The 25,080-nt window shown below is 36.8% G+C and overlaps 1 protein-coding gene across 10 annotated transcripts in view; it reads left to right on the top strand.

Annotated features, from left to right (window-relative positions):
* Positions 1–25,080, top strand: part of ZNF385B (zinc finger protein 385B) — a 422,701-nt gene that overhangs the window by 195,735 nt on the left and 201,886 nt on the right. Inside the window, exon 1 of one of the 10 annotated variants that reach the window (XM_025404504.1) lies at positions 9,440–9,573. The exons of the other annotated variants lie outside the window; for them this stretch is intronic. Within the exon in view, the coding sequence (XP_025260289.1) occupies positions 9,564–9,573 (10 nt within the window). The 5' untranslated portion in view covers positions 9,440–9,563. Of the gene's footprint in view, positions 1–9,439; positions 9,574–25,080 lie in introns of those variants that run through there. 10 annotated transcript variants of the gene reach the window in all.

Genomic DNA, 25,080 nt, shown 5'->3' with positions numbered 1-25,080 from the left:
GACTTCTCTGCATTGGTTATTCTAGTTATCCATTCTTCCATTCTTTTTTCAAGGTTTTTAGTTTCTTTGCACTGGGTACATAGTTCCTCCTTTAACTCCGAGAAGTTTGATCGACTGAAGCCTTCTTCTCTCAACTTATCAAAGTCATTCTCCATCTAGCTTTGTTCCATTGCTGGCAATGAGCTGTGTTCCTTTGGAGGGGGAGATGTGCTCTGATTTTTTGAATTTCCAGCTTTTCTGCACTGCTTTTTCCCCATCTTTGTGGTTTTATCTGCCTTTGGTCTTTGATGATGGTTACGTACTGATGGGGTTTTGGTGTGGGTGTCCTTTCTGTGTCAGTTTTCCTTCTAACAGTCAGGACCCTCAGCTGCAGGTCTGTTGGAGTTTGCTTGAGGTTCATTCCAGACCCTGTTTGCCTGGGTATCAGCAGTGGAGGCTGCAGAAGATAGAATATTGCTGAACAGCAAGTGTTGCTGTCTCATTCTTGCTCTGGAAGCTTTGTCTCAGAGGTGTACCCAGCCTTGTGAGGTGTGAGGTGTCGGTCTGCACCTAGTGGGGGATGTCTCCCAGTTAGGCTACTCAGGGGTCAGGGACCCACTTAAGCAGGCAGTCTGTCCGTTCTCAGATCTCAGCCTCCATGCTGTGAGAACCACTGCTTTCTTCAAAGCTGTCAGATAGGGACATTTACATCTGTAGAGGTTTCTGCTGCTTTTTGTGTAGCTATGCCCTGTCGCCAGAGGTAGAGTCTACAGAGGCAGGCAGGCCTCCTTGAGCTGCGGTGGGCTCCACCCAGTTCAAGCTTCCTAGCGGCTTTGTTTACCTACTTAAGCCTCAGCAATGGCAGGCGCCCCTCCCCCAGCCTCGCTGCCACCTTGCAGTTAGATCTCAGACTGCTGTGCTGGCAATGAGGGAGGCTCCATGGGCATGGGACCCTCCAGGCCAGGCATGGGATATAATCTCCTGGTGTGCCATTTGCTAAGACCATTGGTAAAGCACAGTATTAGGGTGGGAGTTACCCAATTTTCCAGGTGTTGTGTGTCTCAGTTTCCCTTGGCTAGGAAAAGGAATTCCGTTCCCCCTTGCGCTTCCCAGGTGAGGTGATGCCTCGCCCTGCTTCAGCTCTCGCTGGTTGGGCTGCACCCACTGACCAGCACTGACTGTCCAACATGCCCCAGTGAGACGAACCCGGTACCTCAGTTGAAATTGCAGAAATCACCCGTCTTCTGTGTCACTCACGCTGGGAACTGGAGGCTGGAGCTGTTCCTATTTGGCCATCTTGGGCGCCCCCCTTCAGATAGAACCTTTAAAGCATCTTCTGACCCTCAAGTATTTTTTGACAGTATTACAACTAAATATGCTCTCTTCATAGTTCTATGTTGTCTCCATGCCTTGTAACATACAGCCATTTACATACTTGAAGCTGTACCTTGATATTCTTTTTACTATAGTTTTTAAGTTTTCTTTCTGTTTTCTAGTCTTTAAATTATATCAATATTTCCCCTTTTAACTGCCCAAAATTGTTTATTTTCCTTTTAATTAGAAAACCCCAGACAGGGTAAAGCGCTTCAGATGGCTCCAAGGGAAAAATTAAGGTAACTATATGAGTATTACCAACAAATATTTTGAGGTTAAAAATGGAAAAGATTAATTCAGTACTGTAGTCTTCTGTTGCCCTCATAATTTTATATATAGAAGGTTGTAGAAATTATTAACTATCATCATGTCATTAATATTAATGCATATTAACCAGTACCCCAAATTGACTTATTGAGAGGGTGATCCTTCAGAGACTTAAGAGGGATTGAGTACCATCACTTGTGATTAACTTTTGCTGTTTTCTTATGGAGAAAACTAAGTCTAGATACATGAAAGGTCATTTTCTCTTGATTAGGATTTGTTTGGTTGCAAGCAATAGACAGACTCAGGCCAACTTAAGGAGGAGGAGGTCTGTTTTGAGAATACAACAGTGAATCCCAAGAAATCTAAGGTCAGTCATTGCAGCTGACTGGTACTTAAATACAACTGATATCAGTTACCTGGAAAACCATAGGGAATCATCTTTTCCCTCAGTCAGTCTATACCTCTCTTATGACATCTTGTCATCTCCTCACTCTATGTTGTATTCTCCTCTCTCTAGGGACTTTTCCTTCTTCCCCATAAACTCTGGCTTAAACATAGCTCCCAATGAAGCTGGTCAGAACTTGGCACTTTCCAGCATTTCCTCCACTGTTCCACATCTTCCCAGTTCCTAAGGGATGGATTAGCACATTGTTTTGAACCAGGTCACCAGTCACATTGTCTCTGATTAGCTGCCCCTAAATCAGTGACCCACACCTGGTCCAGTCAGCCATGACTGAAATGGGATAGAGTCATGTACAAAAAGGGGTTAGATTAGGTAGAAGAGGCTGGGGGCTGGCAAGCACTGGACACATTTCTTGTATTCTGCCTTAATTACAAAATGGTGGAGGGGAGGGAGGCTAAGTTTTTTCCAGCTAAAAGTTGCAGCACATGCATAATACATGATTTCTGCAGAATATTAGTGGCAAAAACTCAGAAGTCTTCTTGATTTACTACTGTATTTCCAGACTGTTTTAAGCTCACTTGATACTATATGGCTATTTCTCTAACTTATTTGGTTGAATATAACCATATAATGACTAATGACTACTGAATTTTAATGTAGGTATTAAGATTGAGTTGGGGAAAAAATCCGCAGAAATAGCAAATCAATAACCCTGAATTTCAGAATCTTTCCCTTTTGGTGGGGGGGAGGGGTGAGCAGAGATGAAAAACTAAAATCTTTCCAATTGTTTTATGCCACCAAACCCAAAAATGTTAGTTAATGTAAGAAATGTAGTACAGATTTTATTATGCAAGTTGCTAATTTAAAGACACATAAAGATCTGAGAGTTTTCATCTTAATATGGACAAATGTGATAATCTTTAAAAAAATAACCATGATAAAGGAATCTAGATAAAACAAAAAACAACAACAGCCACAGGTATTTTTATCAGATATCGGAGTCTGTTCATAAATTTTGTAGATTAGCCCTTTTGGTGAGAGAAATATGTGAGCAAATGAAAAGAGCTCTGTGATCAGAATCAGGAAACATTAGTCTAACATAAGTTCCATGAGAGCAGGAGCTCCCGTAGCCTCAGCACTCATAGCAGGGCCTGCCCCAGAGTGGAAACTCAATAAAGATTAAAAGAATGAATAAATGTTCTTACGATTTTTCACTGAACCAGCTAAGTGACAAAAAACAAGATGATTTTCCTCTCTGGGTGTCAGTTTCTTCATTAATAAAATGAGATGGTTTGGGAGTCATTTTAAGAATTGAGATTCTATGATTATATGACATGTATTCAAAATGTTAAAACATCCGTTTGTTAAATCTTTTCTTAAAACTATAATCTCCATTTGAAAGCAAGTAATTCCCCTGAACGAAGCAATCCTTTATCTTTTCATTAGTAAGACGGTTTGGAATTTATATGTGTGAATTATCTTGGAAAACAGTATATTACTGATAAAAATATTTTATAGCTAATTTAACATTGTTAAATTACAGGAGAGGAAGCTATTGCCATATGCCTCTCAGACAATATTTCAGTAGTTATGACTTCAGCTAACTCAACTCTTATAAAATGCATGATTTTCAGTCTCATAGGCAAACATCTATTGTAACCAACTCTTGAAATAAAACAAAAGCCTATGGTGATTTCCTTAATGAAATTTTTTTTAGATTTTATGTTAATAGGGAACAAATCTTAAAATCTTTTTGGATTTTCATCTCCCGATGTTAGATGTATCTTAACATTTTTGTTTGCAGAATATCATCTCACTACAAAATTGTCCGACTTGTAGAAAGTTTTATGGTCTCGTCCATCTCCCTCTGAATATATGCCATGGGCAAACTAGGAAAAAGACATTCCTCCCAGCTGGCAATCACTCACACGGGATAAACAGTTAGATCATTTTGCTGCCCTAGGCAAACTCTGCCTGAGAGGACCAGCTGGCTTTGCATGGAAATAAGCAAGGTAGAGTGGTTGCACACTGAGCAGGTAGAGATTTTTTTTAAGTGAAAAGAAAAAAAAAAAAAGATAGCACTTCTAATTTAACACTGTTGAAAAACTTGACATATCTGAGCATCTATTTTAGGAAAACCTACATTGCATTACTTAACATCTGCTATCCAGTGTAGGAAAGGAGCTGGTGCTCTGTCTGGTGGCATCACTGATGACATAATAAAATTATGTTGATGTGTCCAGTTGTGCAAAGATGTGACTTGTTGGAACCATGTTAATTATACAGCATGATGTTGTCATGGAAATCTGATGACACTGATAGAGAATAAATAGTTTAATGAGGGCCAGGTTATAAAGGTTTCTGGGGAGCCGCAGATTCCAAGCATATAAATTATTGCCTTTGTCCAAGTTAAATGTCTGGGTAGAAATGGCAATGTCACTTTAGTGGTTAAAAAGATTTAATGCCTCGAAAAAAGTCATGCATGTAAGGCAGTCTCTGAGCTGGATTCTCGCCATCACCTCTCTGAAAGCTTCTGATGCTCATCTATATGGATGCAGAGATGCAGATACTACAGGTGAAAAGATTAAGTCACTGAGGAGTTGTGGGAATTGATAATTGTAGCTCACTATAAATATTATATTATTATCCTCATTTCCTTTATCTTGTTTATTTCACACCACTTCCTATACATTAGCATTGTAACAGTGATCAGTGTGAGCCTCCTGTGTGTCTTAGGTCCACGTGCTTGCACAGGCCTAGCACCTTACTCCTGTGGAATCAGAGGATCAGTAGGGCCCAAAAGAAACCTGAGAACTTGTCTAGTTCTCAAGATTTACTTACTATAAGATTTTTAAATGGGATTATTTAAATTAGCTAATTCTGAATCCAGGTTTTTATAAACTGTGTAAAATATTTTTCATAGTCAAATGCTTCCCTATTTTATAATTTCCCTAAATTATAATTTAGTGGAAAAAAAATTAAAAACACAGAAAATGGTAAATAATAAACAAAAATCCTGCAATGTTGACATATTTTGGAGTACTTCCTTCCAAATATGTTTCTGTAAATGTGCACAAAAATTTACATCAATATATGATATGTATATTTTTACGTAGTTAACTTCTATTGTATATCCAGTTCTACATTGTTTTCCCCACTTGTTACATAGTGCACATTTTCTTATATCACTTAATATATTTCATAGTATTTCATAATACAAGACACATCCAGTCTTCTGCTGTTGGACATTTAGGATGTCTCCATATGTTTGTGATTATACATAATGTAATGAACATTGTCACTCATACAACAATTTTTCTTTTTGTTCTTTATTTCTCTCTTCTGAATTCTCAAACTCAGAACTCATGTAACTCCCTCAATGTTCAATCTATTCAAATAAGCAGTAGCCTAGTTAATAGCAATTATCTGTATCTACAGAGCTGTACTTGTGAAAAACTGAAAAACTATTAGGCTGCAATTTTTCCTCAGTTAAGCAGAATTTCACCAGAAATAATATTAGTTAATGCCTTGAGATGGTCTTAAGTGAAGCCTAAGTAGTAAAATGAATGCAGTTGAACAATTTACACATATTTTAGACAGTAAATATGAAATATTAATGGATAATTAATTCAAGAACTTAATATTTAGCATGCAAGAAAAATGTGAAATATTGGTATGGTTTAAACAACATACTCTTAGATTAATACTACCCTGAAGAGGGGAATAAAAGAAAAAAAAATCCCCTGAGGAAAAAAAAAAGCCAAAGAGAAACAAACAGAACCACTTGCTTTTCTGAAAAAAAAAAAAAAAAAATTTTTTTTGCTTAAAACTATTTATAATTCCAAAAAATACGAAATTTTACATTATCTGGAAATCATTACAGAAAAACTTAGTTTAACTCTCCTGCCTCAATTCTCTGGATTCTACAAGGAAGAAGCTTGGTGGGACCACTGGATCTGAAGATTTGTGACCCTGGACAATGTGCGTATGCTATCTTGGTCTCATTGGCTTAATCTGTACAATGTACAATGACTGTATGAGAACTGAATGTAAAGTCCCCGGAAGGATGCCTGATGCATAACTGGCACTTAGTTCCTTCTGTTCCTGCTTTTAAATGATAATGAGAGATTATTTCATGAGATACATTTTTTAAATAATTACTCTCTTTGATGAAAGACAGCAACTAAAACTGTGCTAGTAGATGAATGGTTATTTTTCCATAAAATCGTAAACCTGTAAACAACTTGAGGGATGATTGACAATACACTAAACATAAATGAAGAATTAAAATTCAGTTAAGCAATTCTGGTGTCCCTACAGTACTCTGATATTTTTATGTGTAGCTAATTGGTCAAAAAATAATGAAAATAATAACTTAAATATGTATAGCAATTTATGGTTTCAAGTACCATCATATTGAGTTGGTTTGATCCTCACACAGTCAATATTACAGAAGTTCATGCAAGGTGAGTAATTGGCCTTAGACAAAAACAACTAATTAATATTAAAGACAGAATTGAAAGATATCTTGTTATTTCTCTCTCAGTTAAGTCTTTTAACCATCAAGTAAGGAGAGAAGAGGAAAATCAAAACTAAAATGATGGAGTATCTAAAAGTTAATGGAAGGAAAAACTTACTAAAAACTGTGCTCCTCAATGATTTTTAGTATTTTAAAAAAACAAAAATTGAAAATAAATGAGCCATGTATGCATCATAAAAACTAGAAAAAGTTTATCAAAGTAAAAGAATTTGGAAGCAGACATTACTAAAGATAAAAAGCAAATATTAGTGGAATGGAAAAGAGAATAAATAAAAGCAAAGCAAGTATTTTAAAAAGCAGCTGATTCTTTTGGGGGGGATTCACTTAAATAGACATCCATGGCCAACATGATAAAGGAAGAATTAAGGAGAGTACAAATGGAAAACATCCCAGTTCCATCTAACCTTCCAAAAACAGATAATCCACTGCTATTCAGACTTCTTAGAGAACGAGCCAGATGCTCAGTTCTCCAATTCCTTTTATGAAATTAGCATATACGTAATATCAAGCACCTGGTAAAGATGCTGTATTAGTTTGCTAAGGCTGTGATAATAAAGTACCACAGACTGAATGGCTTAAACAACAGAAATGTATTGTTTCAAAGTTCTAGAGGCAAGAAGTACCTCACTGCCCACAAAAAAACCAAAACCAAAACCAACCAAACAAACAAAAACGCTGCCCATCAACTATAACACAGACCTTTTAAAAAGCCCCTCTGGATCTGTTATTCACACTAGCCACTTATCTTTTTGATATTTCTATTCAGAAGGATTAGCAATTTCTTCTGCCTTCAGTTAGCTGCATTGCTGGGCCCGTGATAGGCAAACTTTTGTATATACCACAGCTTCCTCTACTTGTGGTTACCTTTCTCTGTCGTTTCATGAAATGGATTGCTACTTTGCAAGACAATCTGAAACTGCTATAAAATCTCCAATAATGAACATCTGCTTCACTAATAACAAATCTATATCCCACACCTGTTTATATGCTAGCTTAGTATTTAATGACTTTTATTATTAAAGCCAAATCACAGTGGTTTTTAAAAAGTGACTTTAATTCCAAATCATAGTACTTCTTTTTTTTAAGTGTAAGTTTTCAAAACCATTTTTAAATGGCAATTAAACTCAATACATGATATATGACCCAAAAATGATGTCATTTATGTGATTCAAAAATGATATCACTCAACTGAGGAAATGATGTGAACAGCTGTGACACAAGTTCATGCACACACTGATATCGACCACCATAGTCGTGAATACTTCCTTGTGGGTAGTTATTATAAGATGCAAATTATTATGGATACACACTGATTCAGAGCTGTGAAAATATGTTTGAAAAAGTCTTAGATTCTAAGTAATATGGCAATAAAGCAATTTATAATGGATATTATCTCATCCTAGATGTTAGGGTAACCTAATAAAGTAGAGCAATGGTTCTCAAAGTGTGGTCCCAGGACAAGTAACATCAGCATCACCTGGTATATTAGGCAGGGTTCTTCAGAGTTACAGAATCAATAAGATATAAATGTAGATATCAGATATAGATATATGAGGGGGATTAAGGGAATTGGCTCACACAATTATGGAGGCTGAGAAGTCTACGATAGGCTGTCTGCAAGCTGGAGACCCAGGATAGTGGTGGCGTGGCTCAGTTCAAGCTCAAGGCTTCAGAACCAGGGAATATACATATATTTGATATTTCTATTGAATATGCAAGAGGCCTGCATTTCATAATGGCAAAAATAGTCCTTGGTCTCTTTTAAAATTTTCATCCTTAGCCATTTCCCTTTCTTTGTTCGCTTTGCTCTAAATTGTCCTGTTTTCATAGTCCTTCCCCATTTTCCTTTTACCAACTTAGATTCATTTCCCTTTTATGGTTTTCTCAAACTTTCTCTCCCTCACTTTTCCTATTTTTAACTTTTTAACCTTGGTTTAACCAAAATGAAAGTAACTAGTCATGTTAACATTGAATCTCCAAATTAAGGACTAGAGAAATATAGAAATATGAACAAGTACCTATAAAACATCACTATTAGGACTCTGGGAAGCTAAACTGCTGTCCTCTGTCATTATAACAAGTAAAAGTATCTATTGGAGGATAATATAGAAACAATTGCTAAAATATGCTAATATTTGGGCATGTCATTTTATTTTCTATTTTAGAAAACATAGTCTCAGAAATCACATTCATCTCATTGACTTTAGTGCTGGCTTGCATGCTGTGTATTCTTTTGGGCCCAGACAAATTTTCTTTTTTAAAAATTGTTAATACACATGCCGTAGAAAAATAACGAAAGACAAGATGTTCCTTTGTTGAATGTTCACTGTAATATCCTTATTGCTTAAAAACGGTAAGGCTTGTTCTTCTCTCAGGAGAAGCCTATTTCAGAAATAATTATCTTTGTATTGGAGTCAAACAAACAATCCATCATAAAACTGAAATATCATTGGAGGTTCAAGCTCATAGCACCAAATAATAAATGTATTTGCATTTTCTTATCATGGGTGAGTCATGTATGCATCATAAAAACTAGAAAAAGTTTATCAAAGTAAAAGAACTTGGAAGCAGACATTAATAAAGATAAAAAGCAAATAGTGGGATGGAAAACAGAAGAAATAAAAACAAAGCAAGTATTTTAAAACTACTTTGTGAATTGAGTAGAAAATTTTACTTTGGAATTTTAAAGAAACAGCATGATCAATTCAGAATTTACATCTCAAACTCCAGTGAAGTAACCTATTTTTCCATAATTTTTGTTGGCTCTGTAGGCTGAGGAGGTAACATCTACTGACAGTCACTGTATTGTTTGTTAGTTTCAAACGAGGTACACAGTGAGTGAGTGGAGTCAGGCAGCAGACTTAGGATACAAGGAGGAGTTTGTGAAGGCTCACACTCAATCTGCAATAAAACCGGTGGCAGGTTAACGTACCTCTCAGCTCCGGATAGATTTGTTATACAGAAATTACAGACTGGCCGACCTAACTATTGCTAAGAAACATGCTTCTTGGTAAGTAGCATATTTTACAAATGTTGATTTGTTTTAAAATGATAGGAGATATACATATTTGGCTTTTGTTGTAATTTTCCAGAGTTATACAGATTTCATACAGTGCTGGGCAATGTTGTGATTAGTATTTGTCCTACTAGATTTTTAGGTGACAAGGTTTGGCAATTTAGAATAATCTTGGAAATGCGTGTATAAGTTAAAGAAGCAGTCATGATCAGTATTTGACCTGTATTTTTTAATTCCATTAAAATCAGCATAACATTTTTGGGTTTAATCAGTAGTTGTTAAAGACAATAGAGCCTTCATGATCTAAGTATTAGCATGACTTCTTGTTTAAAAATATTTTGGACATCTATATGTTGTTAAATGCGCTGATATATATTCTAAAAGGGACTGGTTCTGTGTGATTATCATGATACTTAAGATAAATGGAAATCCTTAGGTTGTCAGTTTTAAAATTAGTTTCAAGTAGTGGAACAATGAAAAGGTAAAATTTTAATATGCTGTATATTTTAGTAATATTCATAATTGTATATTATACAGTATAAAATATTTTTAAATATAACATTTGCATGCATTAGTCTTAATAGAAATCTGACAAACCTTTCAAAGAAGATGATATAGGAAGCTTTCTCATTTTATAAAAGAGCATAATTAAATAAGAATTTCGTTGGAAACTATCTAAATGTTTTAAAAATGCTTCATTGATAAAATGCTTCTTTTACTATCAAGTTAATATTGTAAAATACTAGTGGAATTTTAGGGCTTGGATTATTTGTTTGGAAAACAAACATTTTCGTAAGAGAATCTGTTGGTAAGTGCACGCTGAGTTGAGGAATTTTCCAGTTAATAAAGGCTAAAAAGATATCTGAAATCTCCAGGAAATTTAGGTGAAAATATATTTTATTGCAATGATTATACTTTGAACAGTTGTGAACACTACCTCATGTGTGAGACAGTTTCAGTCTTTATTTTGGATGTATAAAGAATGCCACTATTTTGGCCAGGCATGGTGGCTCACGCCTGTAATCCCAGCACTTTAGGGGGCTGAGGCAGGCGGATCACCTGAGGTCAGGCGTTCAAGACCGGCCTGGCCAACATGGTGAAGCCCCATCTCTACTAAAATACAAAAATTAGCTGGCTGTGGTGGTATGTGCCTGTAATCCCAGCTACTCGGGAGGCTGAAGCGAGAGAATCACTTGAAGTGGGGAGGCGAAAGTTGTGGTGAGCCAAGATCGCGCCACTGCACTCCAGCCTGGGAAATGAGTGAAACTCCATCTCAAAAAAAAAAAAAATAAGAATGTAACTATTTTAAGGAATGTTTGATAACCTATTTGGGATATAGTAACCATAACTATATTAGTACCTTAAATGATACTTTTACTTTTCAGTGTATTTAAGTAATTTTAATATTAGGTCAATCTGCACAAAGAAAGTCTCTAATTGATTATGTATTTGCAGTTCAAGTTTTGCCTTAATTGCAAGCCCACTATTCTACTTGGTAACAGTACTATAAATAAAGAAGAGTACTGGTCTAGGAAATAGGAGACCCAGGTTTTCATTCTGGCTCCTCAAGACTGCTTCTAACCATTGGGTCACTTCCTGTGTAAAATGATTTCTTAAAGTTTTACTCTATTTTTGCAAATCCACTTCTGCCTTGTTGGCTTCCATTATCCTGTCATGTTGGCAACGCTGCATACCTGTGTAAAATGCATCGGATATTTTAAACAAGGGTAATCTTTTCACCTGGGAGCTCCCTTTAGGTCATAAGGTTCAGTGCCATTGGTGGGGAAATAAGTGATGTTGGTGATTTAGGAGAATGATCCCAGCCTCTGGAAAGAGCATCTACGCTTATGTGAAGTGGTCACCATTTTGTTTGTCATTTACCAAGGTCCTGACACATGCATGTTTCATGGTCTTCAAAGAAAATTCTGACCAATACCCACCTTGAAGATACATATTTTTTTAAAGGGATCCTGCAGTTGAATTCATCTGTGCAGTAGCTTCTCACATGCACAATCATAAAATAGGTTCATACCATATCCATGACCTCTTCATTTGCCCAAGATTTCCTGTATTTGACTGGAAATTTAAAGTTTGTGGTCTTGAGTTTTCCGTCATTTCACTGTAGTGAGGTGGCAAAGCATGCGCTTGAGATGATGGGAGTTCGAAACCCTTCTCCTCCACTTCCAAGTGGTTTCACGAAAACTATTTGTCTTTTCTGCTCACTTTCTTTGTAAATAAGGGTACTAATATTAAAGATTGCTGTAACAATTAAATAGGTAATAATTATAAAGTGTCAAGTGTAATACTTTAACCAATAAATGGTAGATAATTATTGTTGTCTTACTAAATTATTTTATCAAATGTCTTATTAAATTATCAACTGTTTCTATTTGGATTCACAGCACTTTCTAGGATTGCTGAAACTATATGGGTTTTATGAAGTTATTTATGTCAATGTTCCAGTAAGATGAGTGAATTAGTTTCCTGTGTGAATTTAGAGTCAACCAGATCTAACTCTAAATTATAGTTTTGAACTATAATTACTTCAATGGTTAAGACCATTTTGGCCTGGAGGAGTAAAAAGTTATATTTTGCAGTGCATGTGAAAGAAGTATTTGTGAATTCATTTCTGCCTTCTATTCATACCTTGGTTAAAATGAGCCACGGTTTTGAGCAGTTTCTTTGGAACATTACATAAACTTGCTTATTCTTGGCCACATAGCAGTTGGGAATACGCAAACAGGCCTGAAAGGAACCAAACAGCAAATTCTTTACAAGCAGGAAACCTAATATTTACACAATAATAGGGTGATGGCTGCTAAGGTGGCTTATGACTAAGTTTTCTTGTTCATCATGAATAGGAGCTAGCATCTTTTCTTCAAAGACTTGTGTTAATATGTTCCACGGGACTGAACTGAAGCACAATTGTGACACAGGCATTTCAACACCAGAGGATCTCTGCTCTTCCCCTCCCCTGCCCCAATACAGAGTGACCTCCCATTCTCCTCCATTCCCTTATCAAACTGGCTTTCTGAGCTTCTAGTTTACACCAAGATACAAATGGCTTGTTGTGGTTCATCAACATTTTCTATATATTTGCATTTTAACACACTGAAAAACTTTAAGCAAGAAATCTAAAGCTCCAAGCCCATACAATGGTAAGCAATAAGACTGGCTTGAAAGGTTTTGGAGAAACATAGAGGTATAATCTCTAAATCATACATATTCATTGCCCCCAAAGGGCAAAAAATTATTCTAAGGAGCAAAAACTTATTCTTTTTATGTATAAGCACAGATATACATGTGGTACATAGATATATGGCATATCTGTAGTATTAAAACTTCATGAGAGACAAGTATGAAAAACATGTCTAAGAAGGTCCCTTAGGAGAGCAACAATGATTACAAAGGTTGAGAAACATGGCTCTAGATGAGGGTGTCAAAGGACTCCATGAGCCTGCAGAGTATGAATTTTTGCTGAACTGTTTTTTAATGTTTTTAGTAGGAAGGAACTGATGCCTGATTTAGCACTTATATTTGACACCAGTATTTATGTTCTAATACATCAAATATGATCAGCTGCGGTGCCATTACCCTTTTTGGTTTTAATAGGAAATAAAGAGGAAAGACTTGAGGACAAGATATACTTAAATTTGAATAAAACTATACTTAAATTTGAATCCAGCTGTACCTCTTACTTGTTCTGTGACCCTTGGCAAATCACTTACCCTCTTTAAGCCTCAGTTTTCTTCTCTTTAGTTACTTGGGAATCAAAATGTCTACCTGATGGAATTCCAATATCATAAAGATTAATAAGAGTAATATACATAAAACTTTCTGTAAATTGCCTACTATGTAATAAATACATGCCCATTAGTAGCTATAATTTTATTTGTTGTATCTTTTTACATCAATTACTGGCTTAAAACTTATTATAGAAAAAGAAATCTCGATTTAGTAGATAAAGGTATTATCCGTGAAGGACAGAACTTCCTCTAAGACAAGTGTTAATCTATTCATAAAAAAGAAAGATAAATTTCTATTATTTCTTTAAACCAGTAACCAAACCTATTAACATAAAGTAAAAAACAGAATAAAATCCAAATTAGCATATCTAGACTAATATAATCTCTGTTAAATGTAGAGTAATTGTCTGGGCTGTTCTATTGAAATACATTTTCTTTAAATACTACATTGCACTGAGCTGTAAAGTAATTGTTTTATTCCCCTAGAACCATGACTCAGTGTTGCTTGGAATTCCCATCTGTTTGTGACATCACTTTTGCCTCGAATGTTATTCCCTTACTGGATAAACATATTTGCCTTTATATTTTATGACATGTAATTGTAGAATAGATAAGTTAATTGAAAGGAAATAGTATTTATTCCTGAGGATTCATATGGAGTTAATCCAATGTAAGTATTAATGCAACTCTGTGGAAAATTTCGTTTCCTTAAAGGGAGTGTCCACAATTTACCAGACCTTTCTTTCTCTCTCTCCCTATTTTTTTCCTCCAGGTACTTGTTCTGCTTTTGTGATTCGCTCTTAAAACCCTAACCTATTAACATTGTTTCCAGGGTGTTTTTTTTTTTTTTTTTTTGCTTTCTTTTCTTTATAAGATTAATATTTAATACTTCTAGAGACAAAACTCCAATGGAGAAGGGAAGTGCTTCAATTGTATGCATTGTTACGGCAAAATAGAATAAATGAGCAACTCTGATATGCATGATATATTCTCCATTGCCTTTTCAGCTTATCTTCTATTTTGGTAATTTATCTCCTCCACAGTGTTTTCACTTTTCTGTACTGCAAGTCATTAAGAATGAGTACCTGTAGAGTAGTATTCTCCATGCCAAAGTGTGGCTTTGTAATTCTTGACTTGACAGCAGAAAATTTTGACTTTGAGAAGCAGGGTTAAGAGAGTTCCATATGTAGGCAACACATTTATCCAGCAGAAGTAGCCCCCAAGTAGTGGAATCCAAAAACTACCACTACTATACAATTATTCAAAACCTTTCCTAGTTTTCCAGAGAATTGAAAAGACAGAGTTTCCCAGGGTAGACAAACATCACATTTCAAAAGCATGTGAGAAATCAAAGAACCTCATTTGGAATCAAATATATTGGCTCAGATTCTGTCTCCATATGCCTTAAAAATTATACTGCAAAAGGACTATGGAAGTTTTGACTTTAAAAAGCCATTAGACTGCAAGTTGGGTTAAGAATACATGCATACTAAATGACATCCTGGAAGTTTCGGTGCACTATGGGTAGTCTCTAATCCATGTAGCATTGTCATAAGTTTACCTACTGCCATTTCAATGAAAGAATCTTGAGTTTTCAAGATAGTATGAGGCAAATGTTTTAGCAGAGATTTGAAATAGAGCTCCTTTGAGAACCTCCCAGTGAAATAATTTCCCCAAACCTGGAAATCTAAAAGTGGCATCCTCAAGAGGTTAGAATGATGTTCACATACTTGAACTTGGAACTACAGTATCATGAAGAATTAATATGGTATTCTTCATCCCTATTTATTTTAGTTAAGACAGGAAAAATGACTTAATCAAGATGTCTCATCTAGGAAATTTTGAATTAAAATACAGTCTTCTTTCCAAACATTTATTCTGCTTCTCTCTGTTCTTACCTAATAGGCTGGACAAGAGCCCCGGCCCATGTGACAGACTCCTATCCCCCTGCACTGGAAGAGGGTTGGGGGATAGGAAATAGGAGACCTATGTTTTCATCCTGGCTTCTTAAGACTGCTTCTAACCATTGGGTCACTTCTTTTGCGAAACTTCTTAAAGTTTTACTCTATTTTTGCAATTCCACTTCTGCTTTCTTGGCTTCCATTATCCTGTCATGTTGGCGACACTGTGTACCTGTATACAATACACAGGATATTTTAAACAAAGACAATATTTTCACATGGGAGCTCCCTTTAGGTTAAGATTCAGTGCCATTGGTGAGAAATAAATGATGTTGGTGATTTAGAAGAATGATACTAAATCCGTCTGTTGATTCTGTTTGCACCTCGGTCACCAAATCCAAGGTTTTTCCTCCTGTTAAATATACTAAAAAATTAATTGAGCCAGACCTGTGACCCTTCTCTATTAAAACTGTTTTTGTTTCTCCTTACCGTTGTGCATCTCTATATCTTTCTCTGGAAATATTTCAAAATAATCTGGAGAAACATTGTCAACTATTTTTCATTCCTTTAGAAAGATTAAAGTGGCCTTGGCTAGTGTGGGGAAGGCACTGGCTGGTCTGAGTTTGTTCACTAGCTGGGGTATTGTTAAATGAGCGGACACTTGTCACTGCTGCTCACATGTTGTCTTTCTTTTCTCCTTTACAACTCTCTTGGGCCTTTTAGGGTACTTCAGTGTGATGGAAGGAAACAGAGATGGCTTGATAATTGATTTGTTCCTGCTATACTGGTTCTATGTCTCTTATAAAGTAGCAGGGCCTGATTCTGTTCTATGTGGTATCAGTCAGAGTTCTGACTGGACACTGAAGGCATAAACAGCTCAGATTTTAAATTAGAATTTAAGGACCTACTTACAGAGATGTGGGCAGGTTTAGGGGAGTGAGTAGCTGATGTTAAGGTACTTATTGACTCGCCGTAAGTCTCCCCATTCCTGAAAAGGAAGGGAAGGTAATGGAGTTGCCTAAGTTTATTAAGAGCTGAAACTGGAGGCTGTATGGAAACTACTCAACAAGAGCTGTTCTTCTAGAGAGAGGCCATTGCCAGAATGCAGGCACAGAAGAAACTCAAAAGAAATACCCTGACTTCTCTCTTCTGCTGTTCAGCAGTAGTGCACAGGGTCTAGCGAGGGAGATATATTGGCTCCTAAGAGAAATGGTCCCAACTTGTCCTTTTGCATTTTGATATGCTTTTTGATGGTCTCCTGGTGTTCTGTGATATCAGCTGGCATGTGTCACAGCCATCCATGAGCCTATCTATAGCAGCACCAACTCCTAGTTCTGAATTCAATTGTTTTCATTCTTCTATGCATTTAGAACAGAGATAACCATCACTTTAGTCAATTGCTTAACAACTTTTTATTGAGCATATATTATGGGCTAAATACAATGTTAGGAAGGCCCCAAGGATATCAAAGTGAATGAAGCAGGAAAAGAACCCTGTCCTTAAGCAGTTTAATTCTCGACTTTTTTTTTCCTGCCTAGAACTCAGAGACTCTTCTAGAAATCCTTAATCTTCTGATGATTTTTTTTTTCTTGGTGCTTTGCTCAATTCTAAACAATTGAATGACCAAATCGATAGGTAAGGTATTTATTTATAGTACTCTATTTTGTATCATTGTCATTCATTCATTCAAAAAAAATATTTCTGATCATCTACTATGGTTAGTATATATTGAGATTGAGAAATTAGTAAAATATCTTAGGGTTCAGGTTTCTACTCATCTAGATAAAAGCAGATATGCAAATAACTACAATGGCAAGGTGTCAAGAACAAGGGACTAGCAAATGATTCCATTGCTTTGGATGAGGGTGACCATATGGGGTAATAACCATAACACCCAATTTCCTGGCTGCTCTGACGAGTAGTTTAAAGACTCATTGCTAGTAATGTGTGCTTTTATTTAATGGGAATCCCATAAGTACTCACTTGTAAAAAGCAGGGTTTCCCAGAATCCATTGGCACAAACCGTTCAACTCCTTGACATACACACAGACCAATTCAGGCACAGTGTTAACACTGTTTGGGATAAACTATATGACTCTGAATTAGGGAGGTCAGAAGAAAGTATGTTTTTAGAGATCCTTGGACATACACTTTTTACTTGTCCTATAGCCTATACTTTAGAACGATACTCATTGAAACTGTGAAAAATGAAACCACATCATGAAGAAGTTTTCCTAATAATAGCATTATTTGTGTATCTTAACGGTTGTAACCATGGACTCTTTATAGCTACTTAGGAAACAGCTCTTGTCATGTTTCCAAATCTATCTCCAAATGCTTTGTCTAGACAAGAGTTTGCTGGTCCTCTGACGTATTAAAAATGGAGCTCAGTTCTGTTTTTTAATCTGGGACTAAAAGTTTTCTCTGGCAGTACCGTTTTGGCATACAATTTGGCTCTTTCTATCTTCTCTAAATGACTTTTTGATTCTCTTTTCTGTTGTTTTCTGGAGAAAAGGTGTCCCTGATAAAGATAAGGGAAATGAATCTTAGCCATTTTCTGTCAGGAGCACAATCATCTTCAGGTTCACCATAACATCCACAGAGACTGGATTCATACCTTAGCTCTGACTTTGTTAACACCAGCTCATCGTACAGATGGTTTAGTACTCAGACACCAATGAGGCCTCTGCAAGGTAACATTCAGATTCTCCTCATCCATATTTGGAGGTTCTCATAAAAATCAGTCTCGGGGACTGTCTTATTGGAATTTGGGGGTTTATTTTTATTTTTAATTTTTTTTATTTGTAGTGAACGAGGTTGAGTGTTTATATACTGTAGAATGTACAGTATATTCAAGGAACTGGGAAACAGTGTAAACTTATTTTTATATAGTATGTTGGTTATATTTTAAAACATTATTCTCGGTGTGTTTTCTTTTGTCTCCAGACAGCTTTTCCAGTGAAGGACCTTTAAATGTAAAGCCATTTGTCAAATTATTAATCTAAAAAAGTGAAACAAGTATCTTCTCTGTTTCTGGACTTTTTGTACATTCTCAGTGTTTGTTGATCAACTTTTTTTTTTTCAAATGAGCCATTGAATGAATGCACTGCTTTACATTTATTGATCCCTCACCTGAAAACATATTACTGAACATTTTGTTTCAAAATATAGCATATACACTATTGAAAAATAAGTGTATCCTGTGTCAGTTATCTAATTTGAAGACAACTTGTTTAATTTTACCCTTTTGCCAGATTTTCCTTACGTGGTTAAAAAAAAATCTTGGGAGAAAACATGTACTCTGAAGACATTAAAGTCAGAATTATTTAAACAATTCTATGTCTGTCTCTTATATTATGCAGTTAAGGTAAGGCATGTCCTTTCTTCTTTGAGTAATACCAGTGGCACAGGGGACTCAAAAAGCATTGTTTCCAAATGTTTGCCATTTTGATGCTGATGATAACTATTATGATATTTTGCCTTAATAAATTCTTACATTGTAATAGGATATGACTGTATCAATTATCTAGTGGATTTAATGCCTCTTAACTGTCTGGTAAGGCAGGGAAAGGATTACCTATCAGTCAGCCAAGTCCTGTGCTGTGACACATTGAATCAAAGAAAATTCATAATGTCATATAGATAAACACAAAAGACTTTTGTGTCTTGGTTACTCACTGCCCTACCTTATTGATTTGCTTTTCTTCTTCTTCTGATAAAGGCAATGAAATATCTATCCTGTATGGAATAAATGTGAGTTACTGATGTAACCAAATGACTGCCCAAGGCACAATGCCACTCTCCACATGACAGCTTGTTACAGGATTCGTCTTTCAACAATAAAACCCTACAGCCTTTGCACCAAGCTCAAGCATGAAGGATATCATGTTATCCTTTCAGCATTTCCTAGTATCTTTTACTTGGGCTCTTATTTGTCTCCAAGTATCCCTTATCTTGAATAATGTATGTCACTTTCTCTCATACATACCTATTTTTTGTGATTTCCTCTGAATAAACCTTGTTTATCAAGGAAACATTCTCCATGGACCAGTGCCCTGAACATGAAGCTTTGTTATAATGGAACTAATGTAAATTAGAATTTATTTCCTTTTCTCATACTTCAAACACATGCATCCTTCGCCAGAATATATACATACAACCAATCTTTCCAGGTGAAATCTCTCACTCTACTTGGTTAGTGTTCTAGAATCTCCTAGAGAAGAACTGTTTTGAGTGTAGTCTACATGTTACATACATGACAAAAAACACAGGTAGGTGCTCCAAAAATGTTGAAACCACATATTTGTGAACTGGCTATGTATATGAGGTACTGGCTCATGCATTTATTTAACCATATGTCATTATTGCCTGCCATGTGCCAGGCTCTGTGCTGAGCACTGAGGTCTCCAGGCGTGACATTTCTTTTCTCTTAGCAAAGTGGACAGCAGGAAAAGAAAGGGTGCTAATACTGGAAACGTAAACAGGTCTTATGATTAGAATTATGTTCTTAAAATGTATTTTGTACTGATTTTATTTTATTAAGCTTAACATTACTTTTTTTTTCAAATTAAAGCAAAATGTAACATGGTAAAACTTAAGAATCTAGAAAGAAATGTAAGAAAAAGCAAAACTTTCTTTCCTCTTCCCCAAACTTCCAATCCTTATTTCCCCAAATAAATTTTGCTAATGGATTTTGTGCTTTGTTTCACAGTAAAACAAAATAAATCAAAACTAAAAACACACAAGCACACAAACATATATACATGCGCACAAATTGTATTATATGATATATTCTGCACCTTTATATTTTTACTTAGTACTATATCTGGTGTGTCATCTTGTAGCCTTTTTCATAGTATGATATATTTACCCCATAATATAATTTTAAAATTTTGAAATAATCTCAAAATTACAGAAAATCTGCAATATAGAACGAAGAACTTTTTCTTTTCTGAGTGAGTTACCCTATCACCCTGGAGCATTGTGGTATGGATTTTTTATAAGCAAGACAATCTCCTATACAACTACAATACAATCATCAAAATAGGGAAATCAACGTAGATACATCCTATACCCAATCCTCAGACCCCATTCAGATTTTGGCATTTGTCCTAATATAGATAGATATAGAATCCATTTCAAAATCACTGATTACCTATCATTGTTGTGTCTATTCAGCCTTCTTTAGTCTGGAAAATTCCTCAGCATTTTGTGTTGTGGTGGTGGTGTTTTTTTAATTTTCCTGATCTTGACTCTTGAAAATTACTGCCCAGTTTGTGTTTCCTGATGTTTCCTCTTGATTGACTTCAGGTTGTGTATCTTTGGTAGGAATATCACGAAAATGATGCTATATTCCTTTTGCTATATCCTATCAGATCTCAGGTAATTTTAGTTTCTCCCATTACTGATAATGTTCACTTTGGTCCCTTGTTAAAGTTCTTATTTTCCAGGCTTTTCTACCGCAGAGTTAATCTTGTCATCCTTTATAATTAATAAGCATTTTGTGCAGAGGTATTTGAAACCTTATAAATATCTCATTCTTTGTCAAACTTTCCATTTACTCATTTATTTCCATCCATATGGATGATGGTTTCCTGTTTTATCCAATGAGTTATAACCCCTTACTATCATCAATTATTTTGATGTGCAAATTTTTCCAGATTGGGCCAGAGGGAGTTCCTTCAAGCTGCCTCCTGTGTCCTTTTGACTCAGGAACCTTGTCATTTTTTGAGCACTTCCTTGTTATCTGTTCACAGTAAGATGTTTCAGGCTCATTTTGTACTTTCCTTATCCCAGCCCTGATGTCAGCCTTTCTCTAAGAAGTCCTGGTTGCTTGTAATGGAGGGTGGTATTTGGAAACCAAGATTTGGGTGCTTTTGGTGGTGTTGCTGCTCAAACCTTCTCAGTGGCCAGAGCTGGGAGCAAATGTATATATGTGCATGCACATACACAAACATGTGCACATGTACGTCCATTATATCTGTCAGTGTATGTTGAAAACCATGACTTTACACTGATACCTCCAATCTGATACCACACAGTGTACTCTTATTTTTTTCCCTTTCCCTATTTATAACATCTCCAAGAGTGAAAAGCTGATTCTCATTATCCTAATATATTTATGAAATTGATCAACACCCCTGTGTAACCATCTCTCATTGCCACTGCCACCTTTCCTTAGATGCCTCCTCGTCCCAACTGGGCTCTGACACACCACATGGGGCTGCCAGCACCCTACTCTTCTACCCCCATGTGGAAGTCATCCCTATTCCACCCATGCGCCAATACCCCATGGCAAGCTGAGTTCCACCCGCTAGCATGGACATCCTCCTCACCCCACCAGGTTGCCCCCATGTGTGGACACCTTCATTGTCCTCTGGAGGCCCTGACTCCCTATGCTGGGCGCTGCTTTGCCACAGTTACCTTTCTGTCTCCGTTCTGACCCCCCTTTTCTGAGTCCTCAAGGGTCCCCCACCCCCATGGTGATGCAGACTATACCTTGCTCTGTTTCATCTAATAACTTCAGAAAGGAATTACTCAAGAAAATTAAGGAGACAGTGAATTCTTATAAGATCACTGTCTGCCAGTATTTTAATTTGAATAATGATAACAGAAGAATAAAAAATAGGATCTCTAAATGTTTTGATGACCACAGTGGCTTAGACCACCTCATCTCTCTTTTCTGAGTCTCTTTCTCTCCCCCCAGTGAGAGTAATCAGTGATTAGTGGTGTTGTTAGTGTATGTTTTGCCTTTTTAATGTAGGTAGTCCTTAACTTGTGAACCCTATAGGAAAATTCTGTGTACTTGAATATCTTCTCCTGGTTTCTCCTATCCCTGGGAACTCCTAGCCACATACCTTCTCTTTTCATTTCTGGCAAAGCTGCTATTAAGAGAAACCTCATTCCAATACCATAGTCACTAAAGCAGGAGATCGTGGTCCTCTTTTGTCACTTCTTACTTATTTAGAGCTCAGTGATCTCCGGGTCAGACTCAGGACCAGGACTCAGCAGTATGGTATATAGGCCCGGGGTTGGGTAGGAGGGCTCTAGACAACTCTAAGTGGCAATGGGCTGGACACTTCAGGGCATCCATAGCATGGTTTGATTTTATTATATGCATGAACAAAATGTTGATGTACCACATAAATATGTACAAATATTATGTATCAATAAAAGATTAAAGGAACTTCAGGGCTCAGGGAATTTGAGAGTTCACATATAGTATGGCGACAACTTTAGCCACATTAAGGTTTCTTAGATTCTTTCATGCTAACTACAGACATAGGCAATTGTCTCTGGGGAATGCTCCAGACTGCAGTAGAAATTTGCAGCTGTTGGGTGTTCTATTCACATATAGATAAGACATGGTGTGGGAGGTTTGTGCTGCTGGGCGAGTTTGTGTCAGCCTGACCCAGAGGGCAGGCAGTCTGTTTCTGTCTGTCTAAAAGTCAGCGCTGTGACATCTGACACTGATAAGCAAAAGTAATGTTGGTATGAAATTTTAATCCCTAAAAGTTGGCTGCTCATGGGTTATAGCTTTATCGATGCCTCTGATTACATATTAAATAGTTTATAAATTTATTCATGCAATAGATCTTGGAAAATTTTCCCCAGAGGAGGACACTCTTGCCATTTTAAGCAAACTCAAAAATCACATACCTGCTGACCTGATTGTAATCTGTTTATTCATGACATTTAAAGTAGGAGCACAATTTTGTAAATGTACTCACTTTGCAAATTGTAGGCTACAATTTTAATTTGGCATGTTAAAGTATCTTTCATTACACCAGATAAAGTGCCAAGCCCATAGGCTCAGAGAACCTGAAGGTTTTACAGGCAGCAAGTCAGGGAGATTTATTTTGGGTCTTGGGCTGAGGGCTCAGGCTGTCAGCAGGAGCTCATTTATTCATTCACTTATTCAATGGATATTAATGAGCACCTCCTGTGCTCAAAATACTGTTAAGTAGGTAACAGGATACACAGAAGTATGACATCAGGTTCGGAGTTTTTTGCTTGTTTGTTTGTTTGTTTTTTGAGATGGAGTCTCGCTCTTGTCATCCACGCTGGAGTGCAGTGGCGCAGTCTCGGCTCACTACAGCCTCTACCTTCCAGGTTCAAGCTATTCTTCTGCCTCAGCCTCCTGAGTAGCTGGGATTATAGGCGCCTGCCACCACGCCCAGCTAGTATTTGTACTTTTAGTAGAGATGGGCTTTCACTGTGTTGACCAGGCTGGTCTCAAACTTCTGACCTCAGGTGATCCGCCCACCTCGGCCTCCCAAAGTGCTGGGATTACAGGCGTGAGCCACCACGCCCAGCCAGGTTTAGGTTTTAAAAGCTCACTCTGGCAGCATTGTGGAGGATGAAATTCAGGAGAGGTAGACAAAGGCAGGAGAGCCAGCCAGAGATCATTACAGTGTTTGGGGGAAGGAGCTGGCTTGAGGTGGGGATGGCAATGGAAAGAAGGAGACAGATTATACCCTATGTGGTTCTCAAACTTCCCCAGGGTTGTGAGCCACTCTTATCACCAGATGAAAACCTTTGCCCTCTACAGAGAGAAGAGTGCATCTGGGCATGAATAAATATACAGTTTCATAAGGCCTGCCCTTCATCATCCCCATCAGGAAAGTGGGGCACAGGCCTGGATTCTAGAGGTCTCAACTGACACCCATCAATGAGCCCTGCCCTATAGGACTTCAAGAAGGGAGAGCACGCATCAGGCTGGGCTCATGAGAAAGAAAGCTCCACAGAGGAAGGGATACATGAGCCAGGACCTGAGATGAGGATGGGGAAGGCATTTAGATCTCATAAGCAGTCTCCTGGCTTTTAGCACTGTGTGAATCTTCATGAACTATAGTGGGAGAACCATAAAGCTCGAGTCTTAAGAGTCGTTGGTTCCCAGGGGCCACCTCAGAACTCTTCCTCATTACATTATATAATAGTGCAAATGAAACCCTTAACATATTGCTTGTTAGGTAGACCTCAGTCAATATTAGTTCTTGTTATTATTAAGTATGGCAAAATACATAAAATATTGGTGGTGTACGGATGTTTCTCCAGATAGATAGTTATTTGACAGCGGTGGCTTCATTGTATCAGCAGTCCCTAGTATTAGGAATAAAAATGGGTTAAGAGCCAGCCCTGGAAGTTTAGCATTTCTCAACCACACTGTCAGAAATTACAAAGTTCTGCTTTGTAAGATTGGGTGTCACAATACATGACTCCTGGAAGTCACAGAATTTGTTCCAGCTGCCGTGCTGAGCCACATTGAAGTTAGATGTTTCTTTCATTTGCTGTAAGTCTAATAAAGTGGTAATCTTATTTTAAGGTTTTTCACAAATTCCTCTGCAATTAAAATTCTGACAACTCCTTCTCTGACAAGAATTCTAGAGATGGATGACACTGCCTCAGCATAAAGCCATCTCTTGCCAATAAATAATAATGGGAAATTATAGTATGTATAAATGTTACATTTTTAAAACAGTTTATAACAAACTTTGAACAAATTATGTGATCCATATGAGATATAACAAAGTATATAAAATGGGACTGTAAGACAGGAAGTTTTATAAAGTGAAATCACCATTTCAAACACACTGTGGTCAGATGCTCAAAGGGATGCTTTTTAGGAAAATAAGAAAAAGGACACACAGCAAGTGTTAGAGTCTGTGAGTAATGAGCATGTTTATTTGATCAGGTGATGGGCTGAGACTTTTTTCATGTTTTATTTTAGTCTAATGCCCCAGTCCTACCACCTATAATTCAGGAAATTATAGGAATAAAAAGTGGCCAAAATTATCTTTGGAATAGTTGGCAACTTGATTTGAACTTTCACAATGAGAGTAAGTTTTTCACCG

The sequence above is a fragment of the Theropithecus gelada genome, chromosome 12 (genome assembly GCF_003255815.1).
Source record: "Theropithecus gelada isolate Dixy chromosome 12, Tgel_1.0, whole genome shotgun sequence".
In the NCBI taxonomy this organism is placed as follows: domain Eukaryota; kingdom Metazoa; phylum Chordata; class Mammalia; order Primates; family Cercopithecidae; genus Theropithecus; species Theropithecus gelada.
The sequence above is the reverse complement of the archived record's forward strand: the minus strand, read 5'-3'. Positions and strand labels throughout refer to the sequence as shown.